We start from the raw sequence: 22,538 nt of genomic DNA, 5'->3' as shown, positions 1-22,538 counted from the left end.
ATTATTCGTATTTATAGACCGCCCCCTCTCCCGAAAGGGACTCGGGGCGGTGTACAGTCACTAAAATGCGTTATAAAATACATACATAAAACAGTTAAATAATTAAATACGTAGGTGGAGGAGGTTGCAAGACTGTATATAGAATAATAAATATAGTACATTAAAAACTCTAATAACCCAAGAGTTAAAATATTACCCAAAATTACCCATTAAAATATATCCATCGGGAGGTAAAAACTAAGAATGTGCCAGGCCAGCTAATCGAAACAGGTGAGTCTTTAATTTTTGACGGAAGGAACGGAAGTCAGTGGTAGTTCTAATGTCGGGGGGGAGGTCATTCCAGAGGGTTGGGCCCATCACAGAGAAGGTCCTACCCCTAGGCGTCGCCCACTGGCACTGCCTAGTGGACGGCACCAGTAGTAGTCCCTCCCTGTGAGAGCGGATTGGTCGTAGGGATGTGTGCGGGAGGATACGATCCCGCAGGTAACTGGGTCCTGTGCCATGGAGCGCTTTAAAGATGGTAATCAATACCTTGAAACGCACCCGAAAAACCACAGGTAGCCAGTGCAGCTCGCGCAGGAGAGGTGTCACATGGGAGTATCTTGAGCTCCCCATAATCACCCGCGCGGCTGCGTTCTGAACTAGCTGTAGTCTTCGGATGCGTCCCAAGGGAAGCCCCATGTAGAGGGCATTGCAGTAGTCCAGGCGAGACGTCACCAGCGCATGAGTGACCGTGCGTAGGGCATCCCGGTCCAGTAGGGGGCGCAATTGACGCACCAGGCGAACCTGGTGGAATGCCCCCCTTGCCACGGCTGCCACATGGTCATCCATAGACAGCCAGGCATCTAGGAGGACGCCCAAATTGCGCGCCCGCTCCACAGGGGGGAGTTGTTCACCCCCTATGGCCAGCGATGGAGTTAGCTGGCTGAACCGGGGTGCTGGTAGCCACAGCCACTCAGTCTTGGAGGGGTTGAGTTTGAGTCTGTTGTCCCCCATCCAGACCCCGACGGCTTCCAAACACCGGGACATCACTTCGACAGCCTCGTTGGGGTGGTTTGGGGTTGAGATGTACAGCTGCGTATCATCAGCGTACAGATGGTATTCAACCCCAAAACCACGGATGATCTCCCCCAGCGGCTTCACATATGCGTTGAACAGGAGGGGCGAGAGGACCGACCCCTGCGGCACCCCACAAGAGAGTGGCCTCAGGGTCGACCTCTGCCCCCCTGTCAACACACATTGCGTCCGGTCAGAGAGGTAGGAGCCGAACCACCGTAGAACGGTGCCTCCGACTCCCATCCCCCCCAGCCGACGCAATAGGATACCATGGTCGATGGTATCAAAAGCCGCTGAGAGGTCTAATAGGACCAGGATAGAGGAACAACCTCTATCTCTGGCCCTCCAGAGATCATCAACCAACGCGACCAAGGCTGTCTCTGTGCTGTGCCCGGGTCGGAAACCGGACTGGCATGAGTCTAGATATTCGGATTCGTCGAGGTGTCGCAGAAATTGCTGCGCCACCACATTCTCAACAACCTTCGCCAAAAAGGGAAGGTTGGAGACTGGACGGTAATTAGCTAGTTCCGTTGGGTCCAGTGAAGGCTTCTTGAGCAGGGGCCTCACCACCGCCTCTTTCAAGGCGGTTGGCAAGGATCCCTCACCCAACGAAGCGTTCACCAGGCCCAGAAGCCAGCCTCGTGTCGTCTCCCAGGATGCCAGTACCAGCCAGGAGGGACACGGGTCCATTGAACATGTGGTGGGTCGCAGCCGTCCACATAACCTGTCCAAATCCTCGGGGGCAACAGAGTCAAACTCCTCCCAGAGTGGTCTCACAAGACTCGCTGTTGACAGCTCGTCCGGTCCACTGAAGGGGGCCCATCCGCTCCGGATCTGAGCGACTTTGTCCTGCAGATATTCCCCAAACTCCTCTGCTCTTCCCTGTAAGGGTGCCCCCCGCGTCCTCTGTGATAGGAGGGAGCGGGTCACCCGAAACAGGGCGGCAGGGCGGTTATCAGCGGACGCAACAAGGGCGGCACAATGTCTACGTTTGGCCGCCCTTAATGCCACAAGGTAAGTCCGCAAGTAGGCTCTTACCTGTGCTCGATCTGATTCGGAGCGTGAGGACCTCCACCTGCTCTCTAGACGTCTCCTGTGGCGTTTCATCACCCTCAGCTCCTCGGTAAACCAAGGAGCCCGGGTGGATCAGTGCCGCAGGAGACGTCGCAAAGGCGCAACCCGGTCCAAGGCCCCAGCCGCTGCCCTATTCCAGGCGGCCGCTAGGTCCTCCGACCGGGAGCGGGTCAGGGCTATAGGTATTGGCCCAAGCTCCGTCTGGAATCTATCCGGTTCCATCAAGTGCCTGGGGTGGTACCAGCTTAGACAGTCTGGTTCTGCCTCCTCGCGGTGGGAGGTAGCGCCAGGGAAGTTCAGCCAGAGAGATGAGTGATCAGACCATGACAGGGGCGTGATGACTAAATCCCCCATTCCCAGATCACTCGTCCACTGCTCAGATATGAAAACAAGGTCCAGTGTGTGACCACCTTCGTGAGTGGGGCCCTGAACTAATTGGGTCAGGTCCATGGCCGTCATGGAAGCCATGAACTCCCGAGCCACCTCAGAAGCCTCTCCCGTCGACGGCAAGTTGAAGTCCCCCATAACCAGAAGCTTGGGGGTCTCAACTGCCGTTTCCGAGATCAGCTCGAGGAGCTCGGGCAGGGCTGCTGATGCATAGCGAGGAGCCAAGTATACAATCAGCAAGCCCCACTGCCTCCCTGGGCCCCATTTCACACCAAGGGACTGACACCCGGGTATCTGAGGAACAGTGAACTCTCTCGCCTCCAAACATTCCCGAATAACTACCGCCACCCCACCACCCTTACCCAGGGCCCGGGGCTGATGAAATGCCCGGAAACCCGGTGGGCACATTTCCACGAGGGGCAGACCGCCCTCGTGGCCCAACCAGGTCTCTGTTATCCCTGCAAGGTCTAGCTCCCCCTCTGAGATCAACTCATTGATGAGGGGGGCCTTGTTAATCACAGACCTTGCATTGCAAAGCATCAGCCGCAGGCCCTGGCTCTGTAGCTCCTGACCACCCAGACTGCGGGGGTTGGTACAAACGACCGGGCGTAGCCAGCAGCCACGGTCTCCCAACCGACCTTGGGATCTTCTCCTGTCTTCGCATCCCCCTCTCCCCACGACCGTTGTGATAAAACAACCCTCCGTTGAAATGACCTTTTCTTTCCCCCCCCCCCACCTCGTTCCCTTCCTTCCTGGACTCACCTGTTTGCCTGGCACTGGCTTCCCTCCCTGTCTGATGGACCCTCCCCCCCACCCTGGAACCCCCTAAAAAAGATACAAAGCATTTAATTAAAAAACCCCTTAGCTTCCGTTTCCTGCACCTCTCGGGGTTGACAAACCCGTCATCGAGGCGGGCCCTTGAGAGAGCCAAGGGCCATGCCTGCGAGAGAGGGGCCTCCCGCAGGCGGAGCAAGTCTGACCTCAGGTAAATTGATATAAGAATCCAGTGGGGTTAAGGTGTTGCAGATGGTAACCAAGTCAGTAAGGGGGGGTAAGAGGCAGAATCCTGTTCGTATTTGGATGAGGATGGGGGGGGGGGGGGGCAGATAGAAGTCCAAATGTCCAGATGGTGCAGGCATAATAGAGGTGGCAAAGATGATAAACGATGATAAAAGATGACAAAAGTGGGTGAAAGCCCTATATGGTCCCGAGTGGGCATAAGATGGTCCCAGGTGAGCATGAGCTCATGGACAGAAGTCTAGGGTCCTCAGTGGGTGGGGGGGCGTTCTTAGCCTAGGCCTGCTTAATCCAGGCACCACTCCGGCCTCTCCATGGCCCTAGGCCCGATCTTCCGGTAGCTTCTGCTGTTCTAGACCACCCCCGGCCATCGTCCTGTAACTCCAGACTCTGTCCTGGCTCCCTCCCAAAAAGCCCAAAAACCTCATATTCCAGGCTCTCACCCAGTGTTCCAATATCCTGATGTTAAGCCTTCGGCGTCTTCTTATTAGTGCTGGCTGGTCTGCAGGCGGGGGGAGCCACCAGGGGGCGCTCGGAGATAGCAGATCTTCAGCAAGGCCCCCTGGCAGCGGCGTCTCCTCTCCCGTTCTTCTCATTGCCGCCGCTGCCGTCTCTGCTGTTTACTCAGCTGCTCAGCTGCTCAGCTCCATTCTGCTCAGCCAGTCCCAGCCAGTCCCGGCCCTGCCAGTCACTCTCACGGACGTCTCCTTACTCCCTCCGCCATCGCTTGCGCCAAACATATGCGCGCCGTCGCCGTTCCTCTTCCTGCCTTCAGCCCCGGCCCCCGCATCCATTTTCCAGCCTCTCACCTCTTTCCGGCCTCTCTCCAGTCTCCCCGGCCTCCCCGACCACCCTGACGGACCGAAATAGGTCCAAAGCAGGCCAGGGTGGTTCAGCAGTCCGACTCTTGGCCCTCGGATGGAACGAGGGCCGGCAGCAACCCCTTCCCCCCCATTGGGGCTCCGCTACAGTTCCTGGAGCTCAAGAGGCGACTGCCATCGCCGGAAGCTCCTCCTCCTCTTTGGCATAACCAAAGACTCAGGCATCTTTTCTCTGGCTACTTGATACTATAATTTTATACACATAAATTCTCAGCAATTTTTGTCTGTGTTTTTTCTAACAAGCTAGCATATCATGATTTGCAGGAATGATACAGAAATTCTAGCATATAGCTGGAAACTTCTTATGAGACCACGTGAAAAATTTGCTCGTTCACTCAACACCATCCATAGCTAGTACCAAATAACTTACAGTATAACTCATTTATATTTATTTTTTTGTGGATCAATATCTGTTTTCATTACAAAGGGGAACAATGATCAGGGTCACTTCTACTTCTGCAATAATTGTGAGAGCGGTGGTAGCGCAGTGGTTAAAATGTAGTACTGCAAAGCACTTCTGCTAACTGCCACCTGCCTGCAATTTGGCAGGTCGAATCTGAGCAGGCTCAAGGTTGACTCAGCCTTCCATCCTTCCAAGGTCAGTAAAATGAGGACCCAGATTGTTGGGGGCAATAGGCTGACTCTGTAAAATCTCTTAGAGAGGGCTGGAAAGCATTGTGAAGTGATATATAAGTCTAAGTGCTATTGCTATTATTCCAAACAAACATTGCACTGTTACACACAACATATTGATCTGTTTCAAGGTAAAATATGCTACTCTCAATACCACTACCAAAGAAACTACCAAAGAAAACCAGACTGTTATAGATAAAGAAAACACACACATAAATTAAATTCATTCATTTCCCTGTACAAATTGCATTTACCTTTTCTTAAAATTATCTGCAACTTAATATTAAGGTTGAAATCTTAATTACACCTCGTAAAACCCAAAGGCACTGATTTTTACATTAAAAATGCATAGAATTCCATCAGACAGTTATCTTATGGTTGCACTTCAAATTTTGGACTTCATGCAGTTACATACTGGTACAGAATAAACCTATATTTAGTTATACATGACTCCTAAGCAGCATAATACACCAAAAAATGTTGCAAGTGAGACCGGGTCTGACATCTGCTTGTGAGATATAGCAAGTTCTACTCAGATTAGAATATTAGTACCAAATTAGCTTTGCCTAGAATTCATATGTATAATTATTATAAAGAAAACAACTTATATAATATAATCAAAATTTAAAAAACACTGATTCATACAATACGTAATTTCATTTTTTTTTCACTAAACAGAGGAAAAAAGGCAAACATTGCCCCCTAATGGGAACATGGTACTAAAGAAAAAGGGCAAGAAATGTGCCTTCTTTCTTTAAAAGTACTGAATTTGCAATTCTAAAAAAGCATCTATACTTTTTACTAAACCATTAGCATTAGCACTTCTAGTCAGCTAGATGGAATTTAACAGTGTCCATGTCGCTAAATTGTGCTAATTTTAGATAAATATACCACAGGATATTGAAAGCCAAGTGATCTTTGATGGATTCAACTAGACCTAACAACAGCTGTTAGAAATTTCGACACTCTTACTGCCATACTTTTTTTTTCAAGCAGGCCGAAATGTTAGGTTTTTTAAATTGTACTTTTACTGTAGAGATTTTATTGTACTTTTAAATTATAATGAAGTCAATAGTTTGCGAAGTAAAAAAAAAGCAATACAACTACACAATTAGATACATCTATACCAGAGGTGGGTTGCTGCTGGTTCAGCCCGGTTTGGCCGAACCGGTTCTCTTGCTGCCCGCTTGCAGGCCACCATTTTGAATTTTAGTGACTGCGCATGTGCAGTTCACTGTAAATTATTCTGCGCATGTGCGCAGAATAATTACACTGAACAGTGCACACACGCATGCGACATGCACACAAGCGTGCATGCAAGAAGGACACATGCAAGAAGCACGCATGTGAGAAGTGTGCATGCACACACATTACACGCAGGTTGCGAACTGGCAGTAACACCAGCAGCAACCCACCCCTGATCTATACTAACATATAACTTGCACCTCCCCCCCCCCAGACTTGTCAGCTAGAAAGCTGGCAGCCCAGATTGGAGACCTAAGTGCCACGTGACGGAATGAGCTTCCGTCCATACCTTAGCCCCTGCCAACCTAGCAGTGTGAAAGCATGCAAATGTGAGTAGATAAATAGGTACAGCGCTCTGTGATGTTATACTGGCCACATGACTGCGAAATGTTTTCGTACAGCACTGGCTCAATGGCTTTGAAAAAGAGATGAGCACTACCCCATATAGGCAGCAATGACTAGAAATACACAGGGAGTCCTTTACCTATACTAGACCCTTCATTCGGCACTTATTGTAACTTAAAATGGACGCTGAAAAAAATGTTTTTAGGAGAATCCTGAAAGCTGTTAAGGTGTACCTTGAAAAACTCCATAGCATTTCTACAAAGTGGGACAAAACAGCAACAAATGTGATAAATATTACGACCAATAAATCCCATTAAAAAGTCCAAGTAACACGGCATAAATAAGCAAAAAACATCTAGCATTTTTGGTCAGTATTAATTCTAAATGTCACATATAACAAAATCCTTGTAAATAATCTGCTTCTTTTAATTCTCTTCTTCCCATCCCTTTTCTATTAAGATTAGATAATGGGCATCCATGCAGATTTTATGCAACACAAGACAATGCTGCTTAATTAATGTCAAGTTTTATCTAGGGCAGAAGTAACAACATTTTGGTTTCTTTGAATTTCAGACACCAGCAACAGCACAATAGTAGCATTAGGCTGTTACTTAGGATGAGCTGATAAGGTTTTTGGGCTCATGCATATGGTGGTATTTACAGGGTGGTCTTAATTATGTTACTTAATGTAAAACTAATTCAATAACACTCTCTTACTTGAAGGATTGTAGTTTTGGGCAACAGTCTTTACAATGATTTTCAAGGGAGTTGAGATTAGCATGAGACAAGCACAGCTTTACGTATTATCAGCTTTGACCTAATAATATAAGCTTTGAGTGATTGCAAAAAGTGATTAAAAATGGAATTATGGAGGCTTAAAAGTTAAAAAAAAGTTGTTTGACTCCAACCTAAACACACTGTCTTATGTAACAAAAAATATATTTTCCATACTTCAATGTTTAAACTTTTTAAAAATCGATGTGGCACCACTTAGCAAAATTAAAAAAGAGAACAAATGAGAAACTTTCAATGAACATTTACAATCATTCATTTAATTTCAAAAAGGAAACTCTTTTTAAAATTTAAATGTTAATAATTTGGCTTCTGTAGACTGTTTTTATCCTTTAAATATAATTAATTTATTCTTTTATTCTTTAATCTTCTTCCTTCATACTTATAAATGAAACAAAAATCAGCTCTTCGAACATCAGGTAGCTAGACAGACAAAATTCAAAAAAACCAACTCTGACTTTGCAATCTTTCCTACAAAGTTTAATTATTTGCTATTATCCAATATTACATTAATCCCAAAAGAGGGAAAACCCTAAAATATACAAATGTAATACAGTGTAAAACCCATATTAACTCAAAAAATAAAAGTCTTCTTCAAGTCAAGCTTGACATCTGGTTATTTCATGGGCAACATTAGACTCAAAAGTGATGTTACCTTAATTTACCTACAGAAAGAGTTCCACAATCAATATTGGTTGTCACAAAAAGATCCTGTGCTATGATTCCATCAACGCTGGAATCTGGGCTTCAATTACAGCTCATAAATCACAAATATAATCACCACTGTAACTGTGACCCCAAACCAGAGGTGGGTTCCTGCCAGTTCTAACCGGTTCAGTAGAAGAGGTTCATCAAATCTACCGTACTGGTTAGAAGAGGTTCCACCGGTGGACCTGGAAGTAAGTTCCAGAATGCCTGCCACAGCCCTGTTGCTCGCTCGCCCCGCCCATTCCATCGCAGCTCGGTCGCTCCCCTGCCCGTCCACACTAAACTACCCAGCCCGCCACTCACTGATTGTTTTAAAAGCGCGGCGCCAACAGCCAATATTCCTCTTTTCAAAAGAGTCTTTCTCGTTCCCGAGCAGCTGTCACATCGCGCTTGCTGATCGGGTCCTCCCTTTGCTTCAATGCATGGCCGAAAGGGGGTGGGCAGCGCGGCAGGAGGCGAGCGTACGCCAGCTCGCGGCTTTCATGAAGGAAGGCCTTTCCTGGTGAAAGCCACAAGCTGGTGTACGCCGCGTGACTGAAAGGGGGTGGGCGGTGGCGTCGGGAGGCTAGTGTATGCCAGCTTGTGGCTTTTGCAAGGGAAGGCCTTTCCTGGCGAAAGCCACGAGCTGGCGTACGCCGCGTGGCCAAGCGGCGGGCCTAGTTGACCCGGTTGTCCCTTCAGTCCAGCTTACCTGCTGCCTCATCACCTGCTTGCTCCCTGCTGCATCCATCGCATCGGAGAGCTGCTGATTCTGCCTGCTGGTAAGTAACTCGTTTTTTTTTTCTTTTATGCTTTTAATGTTTTTTTAAAGAATATTTTATTTATTGTGTATAGAATTTTTTTTAATCGTTTTATTTTAATTTATTGTTGATATAATCTTTTTTAATTGTCTTAGACTATTTAAAAAAAGATTCTATCAACAATAAATTAAAATAAACCAATTAAAAAAATTCTATACTCAATACTTTTAAATGTATTGTGTATAGAATTTTTTAAAATCATTTAAATTTAAAAGTATTGAGTATAGAATTTTTTTAATGGTTTAATTTATTGTGTGTAGAATACTTTTAACTCGTTTTATTTCAAATTACTGTGTGTGGAATACTTTAAAATGGTTTTATTTTAAATTATTGTGTGTGGAATACTTTAAAATGGTTTTATTTTAAATTATTGTTCATAGAATCTTTTTTTAAATTGTCTTAGACTATTTAGAAAAATATTCTATCAACAATAAATTAAAATAATCATTTAAAAATATTCTATACTCAATACATTTAAAAATATTGTGTATAGAATATTTTAAATGGTTTTTAAGTATTTTTTATTATTTAGAGAATATCTTTTAAAAAAATTATTTTTAGGGAATTTTATTTATTTATTGTTTATTGAATATGTTTATTACAATAAATGTTATTCTTTTTTGCAAATGTTTTATTTGTGATGCAATATGTTGCTTTTCAGTGTGCAGGTTGGTGCATGGTTTATGTGTCTCAAAGTGGCTGCTTTTCTATGGGCAGGCCAGGTTGGTGCAAGGCTGTGTGATACCTGGTTGTTTCTGTGTGATACCTGGTTGTTTAGGTAATTGAGAGGTGGTTGCTGGTTCTGTGAGCTTCCTGGCACTGTCCTTTATAATTTCCCACAATGCCTTGATGTTTTTTATTCCAGTGGCTTTGTCTTTCCTATCCTAAGGGTTAGGGAAAAAAACCGGTTTCGTCTGCAGTCTTTTGGGGGGAAATTGTTATTTTTTGGTGTTTTCCTGGCACTGTCATACTTTGTGTGTATGGCTGTGTAATGTCCCGCAGTTACCTACACATTAATAATGATCAAATACTAATAATATTTCCTTGTACATTTTAGTGACCTTTCCTTACATAATTGGTGTTTTCTTTCATACTTTTAGATTTCTAATTTCTGTTTCTGTTAGCAATTGCTAAAACAAATCCCACGTGAAAAAGTATTCGAAGCCTTCTTGATTTTAATTGTCAATTTATTTATTCCTGCACATTCTAATATTTATTCATTTTCATATCTCTGTTTTTCCACTGTTGTGCAAACACAAATCCAGCAGCTGTTAACATGTGTAAAATTAAATATGTATTGTATTCCCTTTGAAATGCCCAACCAAATATTACTGGTTTTAAATCCATATCTCGCTTCACCATTGCTTCTAACCATGACACCACTAACTCTTGAATAGTTTCTTGGTCTGTCCTAAGTACTGAACCTAATTCATATATTCCTGTTTTTTGAACTGAGTAATAAATTTCAGAAAAAGAAATCTGTATTGCTCTGTGAATCTACCTATGACATTCATTCTTGATCTAACTTCTTAGATAAAAAACTATATCTTTCCTGTTTGTTGGGGGGGAAACTTCCTGAAAAGAGTGTACATTGCTGGGTGAAAACAGAGGCCCCTTCTGTTACCTGTAGTGCAGTCCTCACCTTATAACCACAATCGAGTCCAATATTGTTTTATTTCTTCTGCGGTTAGTATTATTTAACAGGATGAAGAAGCAACAGAGTATGACCGCTAGGACAGTCATCCTTCCTCTGTAAGTAGCTGTTTTATTGCTTTGTGTGGTTGTTTCATCCTTAATACAGTAGTGCAAGCAATTAAAGTCTTCCTTTCTGTATCTCTTTGTGCAGGCCATTCATTGGAGCAAGGTGGTCAGTGGGTGACTTCAACACACAAAAGGACAGTAATCTTCCTTTTCTATTATTTTGTGTGCTGGTTTCATCCTAATGCAGTGCATGCAATGAAAGAGTTAATTTCTGGGTCTCTTCTTTGTGCAGGCCATTCATTGGAGTCAGTGATATTGAAGACTGGCAAGAACAGTCATCTTCCTTCGAAAGTAGCTCTTTTATTGTGTTGTGTACTTATTTTAATCTTATTTAAGTAGTAAGTATACACAATAATAAATTTCCTTTTTTATATCTTTTTGTAGATCATCCATTGGGGCAACGAATTCAGTGACATCGTCTTCGCCACTCATACCCGGTCACATGACTGCCAAGCCACTCCCATCCGGTCACATGACTGCCAAGCCACTCCCATCCGGTCACATGGCTGGCAAGCCACTCCTACCCGGTCACATGGCCGACAAGCCACTCCCACAAAGCAGGCCACACCTACACAGAAGAGGTTCCAAAAAATTTCGAAAGCCACCACTGCCCCAAACATATTAGAGATTACTACATAAGAAAATACAACTTGCGCTGAAAACAGTTTAATGGCTTATACAGTTGCTGTAGGACTGGTATATGGAATCCACACTAAAGGTCATCTAAAAGTGTAGCTGCAACAATTTCCATCAAGCTGAAATGTATTGAAAACCAGCTTATATGGCTATATCAATCAGTGGTGGGATTCAAAAAAAATTTACTACTGATTCTGTGGGCGTGGCTTGGTGGGTATGGCAGGGGAAAGATACTGTAAAATCCCCATTCCCTCCCCACTTCAGGGGAATGTTATTGCAAAATCCCCATTCCCTCCCGATCAGCTGGGACTTGGGCGGCAGAAAATAGATGGGAGCGGGGCCAGTCAGTGGTGGTATTTACCAGTTCTCCGAACTACTCAAAATTTCCTCTACCAATTCTCCAGAACTAGTCAGAGCCAGCGGAATACCACCTCTGGTATCAATGATTAAAAGTCTGGTTGTTCTAAGAAAGATGCTGAAGCTGGTAAAGGACACTCCTTAGCCACAGCCACCATTTAAGCATTCAAAAAGAAAGAAGAATCCAGAAATATCTCCAGGTAGTGCTTCTGCTCCTTCAGAACCAACATCTTCTGTTTTTCTTGTTTCTCTGAGAATACTGAAAATATGGTATGCTGTGTTCTGAATCTCAACTATGCCTCGAGGGTTAAGCTTTATATAGAACCATTCAGACTGACATTTAGGTCACTGTCCTTTTCATACTGTCTCAGCATCAGTAGTTGCATTAATCATTCCTAATTTTACTTCCCATCACACAGCTGTCCTCTTACACCTGCTAAAACAACACTTGACCTATTTGCTCCTACATCTTCAAAGACACCTGCTGCTATAAGACTTCACCTGGAACATCATATTCTGTATCGAATCAACAAATTTTGCAGTTGTATGATTGACGCAGAACACTGTGTTCAGACACAAGACAGACACTTCATTAATCAATATCCAAGGAAAGACTGAGGGATGTGGGGGGGGGGGGAAGGTACACGAGTTTTAATTGAACTAGGAGAACAACATCATCTAAATATCAATAAATTGCATGTAGTGCTTCTTATTGATCTAAACATAAATGCACTATAAACCTTTTTAACTCTTAGTAGAAGATGGGGTGAATCTGCCAAATCAGAATTAAGGCTTCTATTCATTCAGTTACTTATGTCAAGTATACTGAAAGGTAAACAGTTACTATAGAGACTTTTTAGCAAAGTGCTAGGTTTTTTTTTTAATCCCAATGACAGCCTGAATTATCTTTGAAAACCTCTGGGCAGGCTGTGCCTTGAGTAAGTAGGAAATGAGAAAACAAAGCAAGGAAATTAGTCTAATTTGGATGCAATGATAATAGAGTGATTGTGTGACACGCTTTAGAAAGAACAGCCCTGTGACTGAAGAGCTGTCATGATTTCATGTATGAAGATCTTCTGTATTTCTCAAGCAAAGAGCTACACTTGTTTTTGAGGAGTATGCTGAGAGCTGTATTCCTCAAAGGAAAGATGGAGACAGGACAAAACTAAATTTGCTGTTGATAGTGATGTGTCGAAACCCCCTACTCCCCCCCCCCCCCAAGATATATAACTATTTTTGACCTAATGGCCATGCTTGGTATTCTGGATGGTGTTTGGGGGGCAGCAATACAATGGAAGGGCAGGCCAGAAAAAGTAAAAAAGCAAAATAGATTCTATATTAACATATGTAGCTGTTTTGCAAAGTTTTAGCAATTTTTTTTATTGCTGACAAACCAAGGGTATTATGCTGTTATTTAGGTAAACCAACAAGCTGAATCTGTGTGTGTGTTCTCCTTCTTTTAATCGAGATGCAAAAAGATTAGACATTATCAATTTTAGTACTATTACATCTGAAGTATTAGAATTGTTTAAGATACCTCAGATTCATTAATTATGATGATAGGCTTATTTCAACAAAGCACTTTAAATGTGACTTCCTGATACAGCCCTTTCCAGATATTTTGGACTATAATGACCAGTCCCAATAGCCACTATGACCAATGGCCAATGACATGAATTATATTCTGAATTACATATGTTAAAATGTCAGTTAATGAGCACAAGTGGCTTTTTCGTTAAATTCTGTTTTCTCATGCTTTGTGAGACCCAAAACAACTAACAGATTTTGCATTTCAGGAAACTGGGTCCAATACTTAAGGCCTATGTAAGTCTCTAATTGCTGATTGCCAAATACACAAAATGGGATAAATCTGGAGTCTGGATTATATAGTTAAGCAAAATTTTGATTATATATCTTCCTTCCAGGGTGCAATTTAACCCAGGAAGATAGAATGACAGTGAAAATAGTTCTTCCAATCAAAAGAACTGGAAAAATATATTATCCATGATATAATCTTGGATCAAAGTTTTGACTTTGTACAGACAAAAGAGAAATAATCTCTCCTAGTTGTGACTCAAAGTTAATACAATTACTTGCATTATGAAAATGTTTCTGTATTTATAGTTTTCCTCATGATCCGCACAGTCACCTTACCTCATATATTTATAAAGAAACTGCAGAATTTCAAACCAGGGAAGAATTTGGTAACGAGAATAAAACCAAGAGATCCTTTATAGATGTTTCTGGGTTGAATATTTAACTTTAAAGAATTAAAGATTCTGCTTTGATTCTAAAGAAAAACAAAACAATCCCCACAAATACAATACTCACTGACAAAAGTACCGTGTTTCCCCGAAAATACGACAGGGTCTTATATTTTTTTGACCCACAAAATATGGCCTTGGGCTTATTAAAGGGGAGAGCTTATTATTTTTGGATTGCCGGGCGGCAGCTCCCTTGCGACTGGGTTCCCGAAGAGCCGGGCACAGCCTCAGGGTCGAATGGCTGTGTTGCGCTGTCACAGCAGCAACACAGCAGCCATGAGGTGACCAAGCTCATGAGCAGTCACCCGGCAACCCCCCTTTCCAGCCGGGTACAGCACCACTGACCGACCTAGCAGTACCCGGAAGGCACCAAGAAAAGCGAGCGCCTGTTCGCCGCCCTCCGCTTCCCACGGCTCGGTGCCTTCGGAATGCCCCTAGGTGAGTCAATGGGGCTCTGCATGGCTGGAGAGGGGGGTTGCGCAGCGGCTTTTCTGCTCCCCGCTCGCGTGAACGGCACCTCTGCTGCTGGTGCCGCCCGCCGCCTGGGTTTTTTTTTTCAAAGCACGGAGGGCGGATGTCGCTCTGGGAGTATGCTCTATGGTTGTACGAAGCTTTTACAGAAAAGAAATGATGGCAAGCCCAGGCTGGTGGTTAGAGAATAATTTTTAATCAAGGTGGAACTACTCTTTAATATTAAAAAGAGTTGGAGTTAATTAGAAGGGTGTGTCTATCATTGGTTTACTTACATACAACTGAAAGAAAGAATTAAAGTAGCCAAAATGTTATGGGTTTGACCTTGCAAAAAATGAATTTGAAATTGTAATATGTGGTAATGATGAACAAGTTATTACCAAGGTTTATAATCTGTTATTGAAATTGAATTTAGAGGACAAATATGTAAAGCAATGCATGATTCAATAGGCAAAGAATTTTGGGCATAATGCTTGAACAATAGAAACACAGGTGGACGAAGAGTTTAAAATTTACATTGAACTAGAATTTAAAAGAATTTTTCTATAAAATGTACAGTTGATATTTAACACCTAATAAATTGTCTAAGATTTATAAAGGTACTTCAAATGTTTGTTGGAAATGTAAGCATATGGAAGGAATGTTCTATTAACATTGGTGGTCTTGTGACAAAGTAAAGAAAAACTAGGGTAAGATTCATATTTTAATATAGAAAATTCTTAATATAAATATATAAATTAAACGAAAGACTTTTCTTCTAGAGTTAATGAAAAAAGAACCTGAAAACAATTGGAACTTTGTTGTTAGATATGTTGACCACAGCGGGAATGTTTTATGTGCAAAAATGAAAAGATACATTAACTCCAATGAAAGAATGATAAAACAAGCAGAGATGGTCAAATTAACGGCTTTAAAAAACAAGAATATATCTAACTATGTGGAAATCACTTCTGGATTTTGCACTTAAGATAGAAAAAAAGAAATCGTGACTTTGTGATTTACTGATTAGACATTTTTTTTGTTAGACAAATGTCTAGTATATGTGAAATAAAAAGGCTGTAATGTAATACCGTTTCCCTGAAAATAAGACAGGGTCTTATTTTTTTTACCCCCCCCCCCCAAATTTTGCTTGGACCTTATTATCGGGGGGGGGGGGCTTATTGGTTTGGGGTTGCCGGGTGGCTGCTCTCTTGCGAGCGGGTGTCCGAAGAGCCGGGCAAACGGCTGCGTTGCATTGTCGCAGCAGCGCAACAAAGCTGTCATGAGGTGACCACGCTCATGAGCAGCCGCCCAGCAATGCCCCTTTCCAGCCGGGCAGAGCGCCACTCACCGACCCAGTAATATCCGAAAGGTGGCACTCTGCCCAGCTGGAAAGAGAGGTTGCGTCAGCACTTGTTCTGCCTCGCCGACAACGACCCGCCGCCACCCCGCTGCCTCCGCCGCTGCCATGCTCTGAGCATAACCAGCTTCCAAACTCCAGTTATGCTCGGAGTCTGGCAGCAGCAGCGGGGCGGCAGTGGTGGCAGCGGTGCCCTGGCCCAGCCCTGCAGGGAGAGTTGGGCATGGTGAGGCAGGGAGGCACGCGAGCTGGAGGCAGAACAAGTGCTCGCGCAACCTCTCTTTCCAGCCGGGCAGAGCGCCACGCGGCTTAGCACCTTTGGGATATTACTGGGTCGGTGAGTGGCCCTCTGCCCGGCTAGAAAGGGGCATTGCCAGGCGGCTGCTCGTGAGAGCAGCTGCCCAGCAACCCCCCGCTCCAGCTGGGCACAGCACCACCCACCAACCTAGCAGTATCCCAAAGGCGTTAAGCAATGAGCGCCTTTCCCCCCCTACCCCCAGCTCCTGCGGCTTTGTGCCTTCAGGATATCGCTAGGTTGGTGAGTGGCGCTCTGCCTGGGTGGGGGTGGGGGTTGTCCAGGGGGCTTATTATTGGGGAAGGGCGTATATTTTTGCTCACAGGAACAATACGGCATGGTCTTATTATCAGGACATGTCGTAATTTCGGGGAAACACGGTATGTTCCTTCTACTGAACTGAAAAGTTAACACTTTTTTCCCCTTCGTCCTTCACTTCTCTCTTTCCCTTTTCCCACAATTTTCATTTTCATTTTATACTCTTAGTATGTTTATTAAAAATTATATAGTCAACATCAAATTGAACCTGGCAGAACCCATCTTACTATTCCTCAGTTGGCACACAGAAGGGGAAGGAGGTTGAAATGCCTTACTAGACACAACAGAGTGCTTTCTCGTGAGAATCAAGGTCATCTCCACCAGTAACGGATAAGGTTGGGGAAGGAGTACCTGGAGAGCCAGCCAATTGTCGTAATTAGCCAACGTGATCTGTGATACTTGGGGATGGGTTTATTTTCTATTTTAATTATACTGAAACCACAGGAGCTATTTAGAGTTGATTTTCCTTTAACACGTGCCTATATGATATACTCAATAAAGAAGTCCTTTAAGGTTGATTCAATTCTCAGGGTTCTGATTTGCTTGGGTTCATTAGTCAGAACCTTGACATATATTAGATAAACAATACTGTGGCAAGATTTTTCTTCCCTTTCCTAACAAACTTCAGCACAATGTTTATGTATGTAATTCTGTTGAAGAGAAATTTGTTTCTCTGAACTATCATATTAAGGGACACATAAATATGAGCATCAGGGCCATGTGACTGTGACAAGGCATCAAAATGTGGATTTTTCTCTTTCAAAAAAAGTGAAGTTAGGAAAAAGTTGAAAAGGGAGATTGAGAGTGATACATTTTTTTAAAAGTAAGTAATTAAAGGAAGTTTTTTATCCATGTATTGATGAGTCAGCCAGCTACAGTTCTGTCCTCTCCTTATCCAACAGAGAGCAATTTCAAAGTCAGGTTGGAGATCAAATAATACCTGGCAAACAAAAATCATCTCGTTTTCGTGATCAGTAATTCAAGGAATGTTTCCATTAAGGATTATTTCGGGGTGGAAATTTGATGTGCAATTTATATTCAGCAATGTTCTTGACTTGTACAGAAACCACTTTCTTGAGGACAAAGAAACTAAAAGTCTAAACAATTAAACAACTAATGGATAGAAAACACATTCAGACTCTACAAAGGTTGCTTGAATTATTTTAAGTTGACTCTAGTAAGAATAACTTAGATAAAACTAGCTAAATTATATAGAATCTAGAGATACATACGTAAACAGGATCTCTTTCCAGCTGTACTTGCACCCCCTAGGCACAGGTTGCCTCCCCGGTGAACCAGTTCAAGTTCTAAGTTTGTCCTGAATAAACAGAAGGGGAATAGCCTTATTTTAATTATTTATAAGCTCTAACAAAAATAGTCCAATTGATTTGTAAAACTTCCCCCCCCCCCCAAATGAAAGGAAACAAGAACATGACAAGAGTATGCATGGCATACTAAACTGTGGTATTAATTTGAGGTAGGCAAGTTAATTTTCTCCTGAAGCTGCACAAATTCTTCCAGTCCCTCTTTTGTGCAGCCACAAAGATCATCATCTCACCATCCAGTTATATCATTAAATGACTGCCCAGCTTCCTACAGCTCTTGATTGAGGGGGGAAAGTTTTAAAAGGCAACTACAAAATTGCTGCTTTACCCTGCATCAGAGTAAAGAGAGCCCTGGTGGCTCAGTGGTTAAAGTGGTCAGAATGTAATATTGCAGGCAGACTCTGCTCCACAGCCTGGAGTTCGATGAGGCTCAAACTGGACTCAGCCTTCCATTCTTCCAAGGGTCGGTAAAATGAGGACCCAGATTGTTTGGGAAAATATGCAAATAATGCTTTGACACTGTAAACCATCCAGAGAGTGCTGTAAAGTGCTACGGGGCGGTATATAAGTCTAAACGCTATTGCTAAATGCTATTTTCAGGGTAAAAGCAATGTGGTACCTTACAAATGTGGAATTTTAACTCCTCCAGTTGCTGTAGAAATCAGTGGCAGATGGTAACTGAAATCGAGAAACATTTGCTGGGTACCAGATTGCCCATCCCTGAGATACAGCATAGCTAATCCAAATAATGTAAAGCACTTGGAAGGATTTCATTGAATATAAACTATTTTGCAAAAATTCCAGTGGCATATGTCAGAAAAGAACTCTTTTTGTACAAAATGTTTGTTAAAACATATTCACATTACTAAAATAGTAGCATTTCAAATAATAATATTCCTAAATTTGCAGCTTATGTCACCATTTTTTTTGAAGGAATGCTTTAATCCTCCTTACATTGAGAAAAAGCAATTTAACAGTGAAAATGTTTGGGCTCTGAGCTCCATCTGGTTGCTGCTGATAAGGCCAGCCACATGACTAGGGAATTTTCCACTCTTCAGGCAATTTGCAGCACTCGCTGAATTTCTAAAAAACTTAACAGCAAAGCTGTGACACTGATTTCATATTAGTGTACAGGAAAAAAAATGCAAATCGCACCTTAGATCACTAGATGAATATTAAAATATTTATTTCCTGAAATCTCTTCAGGAATGATAACTCACTGTTCCATAAAAAAAAGAAAGACATTATTGATCCTTGAGAAATAACAAAAGGTGGCCCCTGTCCTTGAAAAAGACTGCACAGAAAGAGATGAGTGAGGAAGGGAAAGGAAAATAAAGCTTTTTCAAAATAAAAATAAACAGGGTTGTACTCTCTCAACTGAGCCAGTAAGAGTGGGCCTACTTTCTGTCACTCCCTCTGCTGTGGTGAAATAGCTGTTAGACGTTAACTAGGTTCCTCACAGAGCTTGGGATGGTCCATTTTGCTCTCTGTCCTCTTCAGTCATTTGACCTTCCAAATAAAAAGCTTTCTTCTTTAACTAAAGCAACATATTTGCATAATTTCTGGATTTTTTTTTCAATACAATAGAACAGGGGTATCAAACTTAGTAGCACCACATTGTCATCAGGTGACATATTGTGACTTTTTCCCCCTTCACTAAAATGTGGATGAACGTGGCCAGTGTGAGGCATCCGGCCTGCGGCCCATGAGTTTGACACCCCTGCAGTAGAACTATCCGTGACATCTCTATAATGATTTTGAATGTGTGGGACCAGCCACCATTTTTAGTAGGATCACCAAGTAAACAAACCATTGGACTTTTTACATTTCTAGAAGCATTCTTATAAACCAATTCTGTATATTTTTCAGATAATGAAAACTATCCTGTACTTAAAAGTACTACAACCTCATTCTTGGTATTCCAGCACTGTTAACACATGTTTTGTAGAATTCATTTTTTCTTGTTGCAAACGGTTGGAGTATATGACCTTTAAAAGGTGTAAAGTTCAATAGCACTAAAAAAGAACTTTCTGAAACCTTTTAAGAAAAATCCTAGTGTACGAATAAGTAACAACAAAAAACCCTTTAAACTAAATTTAGTTCTTATTACTTTTACAAAGGTCAAAGTATACAGCCATTCATCAGCTTAGAAAAATCACAGTTCTTCATAGCTTTACTGTCTTCTTGAAGGCTCAAGAAAAGGTTACTATCTTCCTGAAATACTCACATGCATTAATAACTCTGATGTATCATGCACAGACAATGTGCAAGTATGCCCTGAGATAATTCTACTGACTTTCAAAGTACCTAGCAGTCAATGGTGGGTTGCAGACAGTATGCCCCGGTAAGGGCATACCGGTGCCTGCCCGGAGCACTGGGTACCGTTCCGGTATGGTGCTCCGGAGGGCCCACCCACCTGCCCAAGCTCCTTACCTGTCTTTAAACTCTTTGGCGCTTCAGTGCACGCGCACAGCACATATAGCACCTGCGCAACGCTCCGCTGAGTAGCTGGAGCATTGTGGAGGCGTCGCTGGAGGGTAAGACACATGCGCGCGTTGCGCGTGTTTATGTGTAGGATGCCAAATAATCTGGAACCCACCACTGCTAGCAGTGTCACACACAAAAAAAAATCATTGTGACAAGAAAAGTTACAAAAAAGTAACCCAGCATCCATTCTGAACACATGGAGCAGGTTATTTTATAAGAATTAGTGGAAATCAGAATTTGTAATTGTAAAAATTGAACATTATCAAACTGCAATTGTGACGACAATACTATTTTCTCTGCAACTGTATCTACCCAGTGAAGATTTTCCAGTGGGCTCTTTAATAGAATCCTTCTGAGACATATTTATTTTATTTAAAAACTTTTATAGTCTTTCGTCTTATTTACCAGAATACTGGGTGACTCACAAAAATCAATACAATCATAAAAACTATACAAAGTATTTGATGAGGATAAAATCAAACGCTTTAGATAAATTAGAGTGTCCATGACACAGCCTGATAAAATTCTTCTGAATGGTTTTCAGTTTTTATTTACCAAGGTTATGTGGAAAATGCTTAGTAAGATCATCAACTCCCATTTATTCATTGTTGCACCCACATTTCCTCATTCCATAAACTTGTAGGTTGAGGGTTGGCCATTAAGGCAACTGAAGCAGTTTTTCAAATAGTGTTTTACCCACCTGGCTACTGAGTACATGAAAAGAAAATCATTGTCTGGTGATCCAGGAGTCTTGCTGTAGTCAGTGTATTTTTTCTGGGTAGTATTTTTGATATCTTTCATCACTGACTCCATTTCTTTACTTAAATTGGTTTCTGACTGTTAAAGAAAAGAGGGCTTGAATTTATTTGGCAAAACTAACAGCAATAACAGAAAAAACAAAGAATGAGTTCTGCAAATATAAGGCAATGAAATATTAAATAGAACTATACAACATTACATTACATCTTAACATAGAGATGTTCTTTACATAGAGATGTTCAACAAACTTTCAGCTATTCAATAAAGTATTCGCTGCAGTTCACTGATAGAGATGTTTTAAAACAAACACTTCCAACATGCTAGGCTTTCATTAAGATTAGATATATATTGATATTTTTATTATATTATTGTTTTTGAAATCAGTACAAATGACAGAATATAAAACAAACTTCACTTAAATATAAAAATAGGGTATATTGTTTTAAAAACTAAGCAGTACAAAGTAAAAAGAAATAGAAATAACTAAAAAGTCAGACCATATTAATCAGTATTGTAATAGCTGCTCAAAAATATGTAACTGTAATTTATTTCCAGGTAGATTTGGATTAATTGGAGCCTAAAGCTTATAAATGAAAGTATATTTTTAAATGTCATTATAAAGCTTCAAAATATAAAACTGCAAATAAAAGCTATGATAAAATGAATAATCCATAAAGATAAACATTCTAAACTGGAAGATTTTAAATAGCTTTCAGTCATAAATGCAGTCATTTTTACACTATTACAACATTTCTTGAAATATGATTTAGCCCTAGAGAAAGAAGCTGGAAAGCATGGATTTAATAATCAACATTTACTTATATTAAAATTCAACAGCAAAATGCTGAGCTAATCATAACTTTATTTTAAAGGTGATATAATTGAATTTATCTTTTTGAAACTAATTTTCCTTAAATGTTTACATTTAATGGAGAAAATGGCAGACAATGTTCGACTTTTTTTTAATTTTACCAAACAGGTGATGAATTGTGAGGAGAAAAAGAGAAAGAAGATGGAAAGACAAATTAACAAGGATCTTTTCTGCCTTACAATGATGCTTACTGGGAAAGTTCCCAGCTGCTCTTGAAGTTCTTCCACCTCCTTGATGAGCTCCTGCATATTCTTGGTACTATGACACTGACAAAGGTTTCGCTCTACATTGTTGCCAGGATAACATGGAAGGACGCTGTTGGCGAACTGCCTGCACAGAGGACAAGTAAATTCTCCCTTGTCCACAGCAAAACCCTGGAGAACCTGATCATTCTAAAAGAAACAACAAAATAAGTTAATTTCGGAAACGGCAAACATTTATAACTGTAACAATTCCAAAGGAAGTGGGGATTAAAAGTAAAAGAAATGAAGACTGCTGAAAGATGATAGGTTTACTTTGAAATTTTAAAAAATCTGAAATACACAATTAATAGTCTGATTAATAGCAAAAAAAATTTGTGCGCCGAACCGGCAGTAATGCCGGCAGCAACCATGGGCCTAATAAAGAAATAATAAAGTGTGTCTAGGAAATTCTTCTTCTGTTGTTGCAACCTAAAACAGCATTTTCAACACATTGCTGCCTCATATTCACTTGGAA

The 22,538-nt window shown here is 41.9% G+C and overlaps 1 protein-coding gene across 4 annotated transcripts in view; it reads right to left on the bottom strand.

Annotated features, from left to right (window-relative positions):
* Positions 1-22,538, bottom strand: part of UBR3 (ubiquitin protein ligase E3 component n-recognin 3) — a 101,103-nt gene that overhangs the window by 18,027 nt on the left and 60,538 nt on the right. For 3 of the 4 annotated variants that reach the window (XM_081971068.1, XM_081971070.1, XM_081971067.1), the window contains 3 exons: positions 22,001-22,213; positions 20,892-21,028; positions 17,612-17,697 (listed from right to left, as the gene is read on the bottom strand). In XM_081971068.1, the coding sequence (XP_081827194.1) occupies positions 17,612-17,697; positions 20,892-21,028; positions 22,001-22,213 (436 nt within the window). The remainder of the gene's footprint in view (positions 1-17,611; positions 17,698-20,891; positions 21,029-22,000; positions 22,214-22,538) is intronic. The other variant, XM_081971069.1, reaches the window with a different exon arrangement.

This window comes from Natrix helvetica, assembly GCF_964273705.1.
Source record: "Natrix helvetica genome assembly, chromosome: 1".
Lineage (NCBI taxonomy): Eukaryota > Metazoa > Chordata > Lepidosauria > Squamata > Natricidae > Natrix > Natrix helvetica.
Note: the sequence above shows the minus strand (reverse complement) of the source record. Positions and strands in the feature narration are given on the sequence as shown.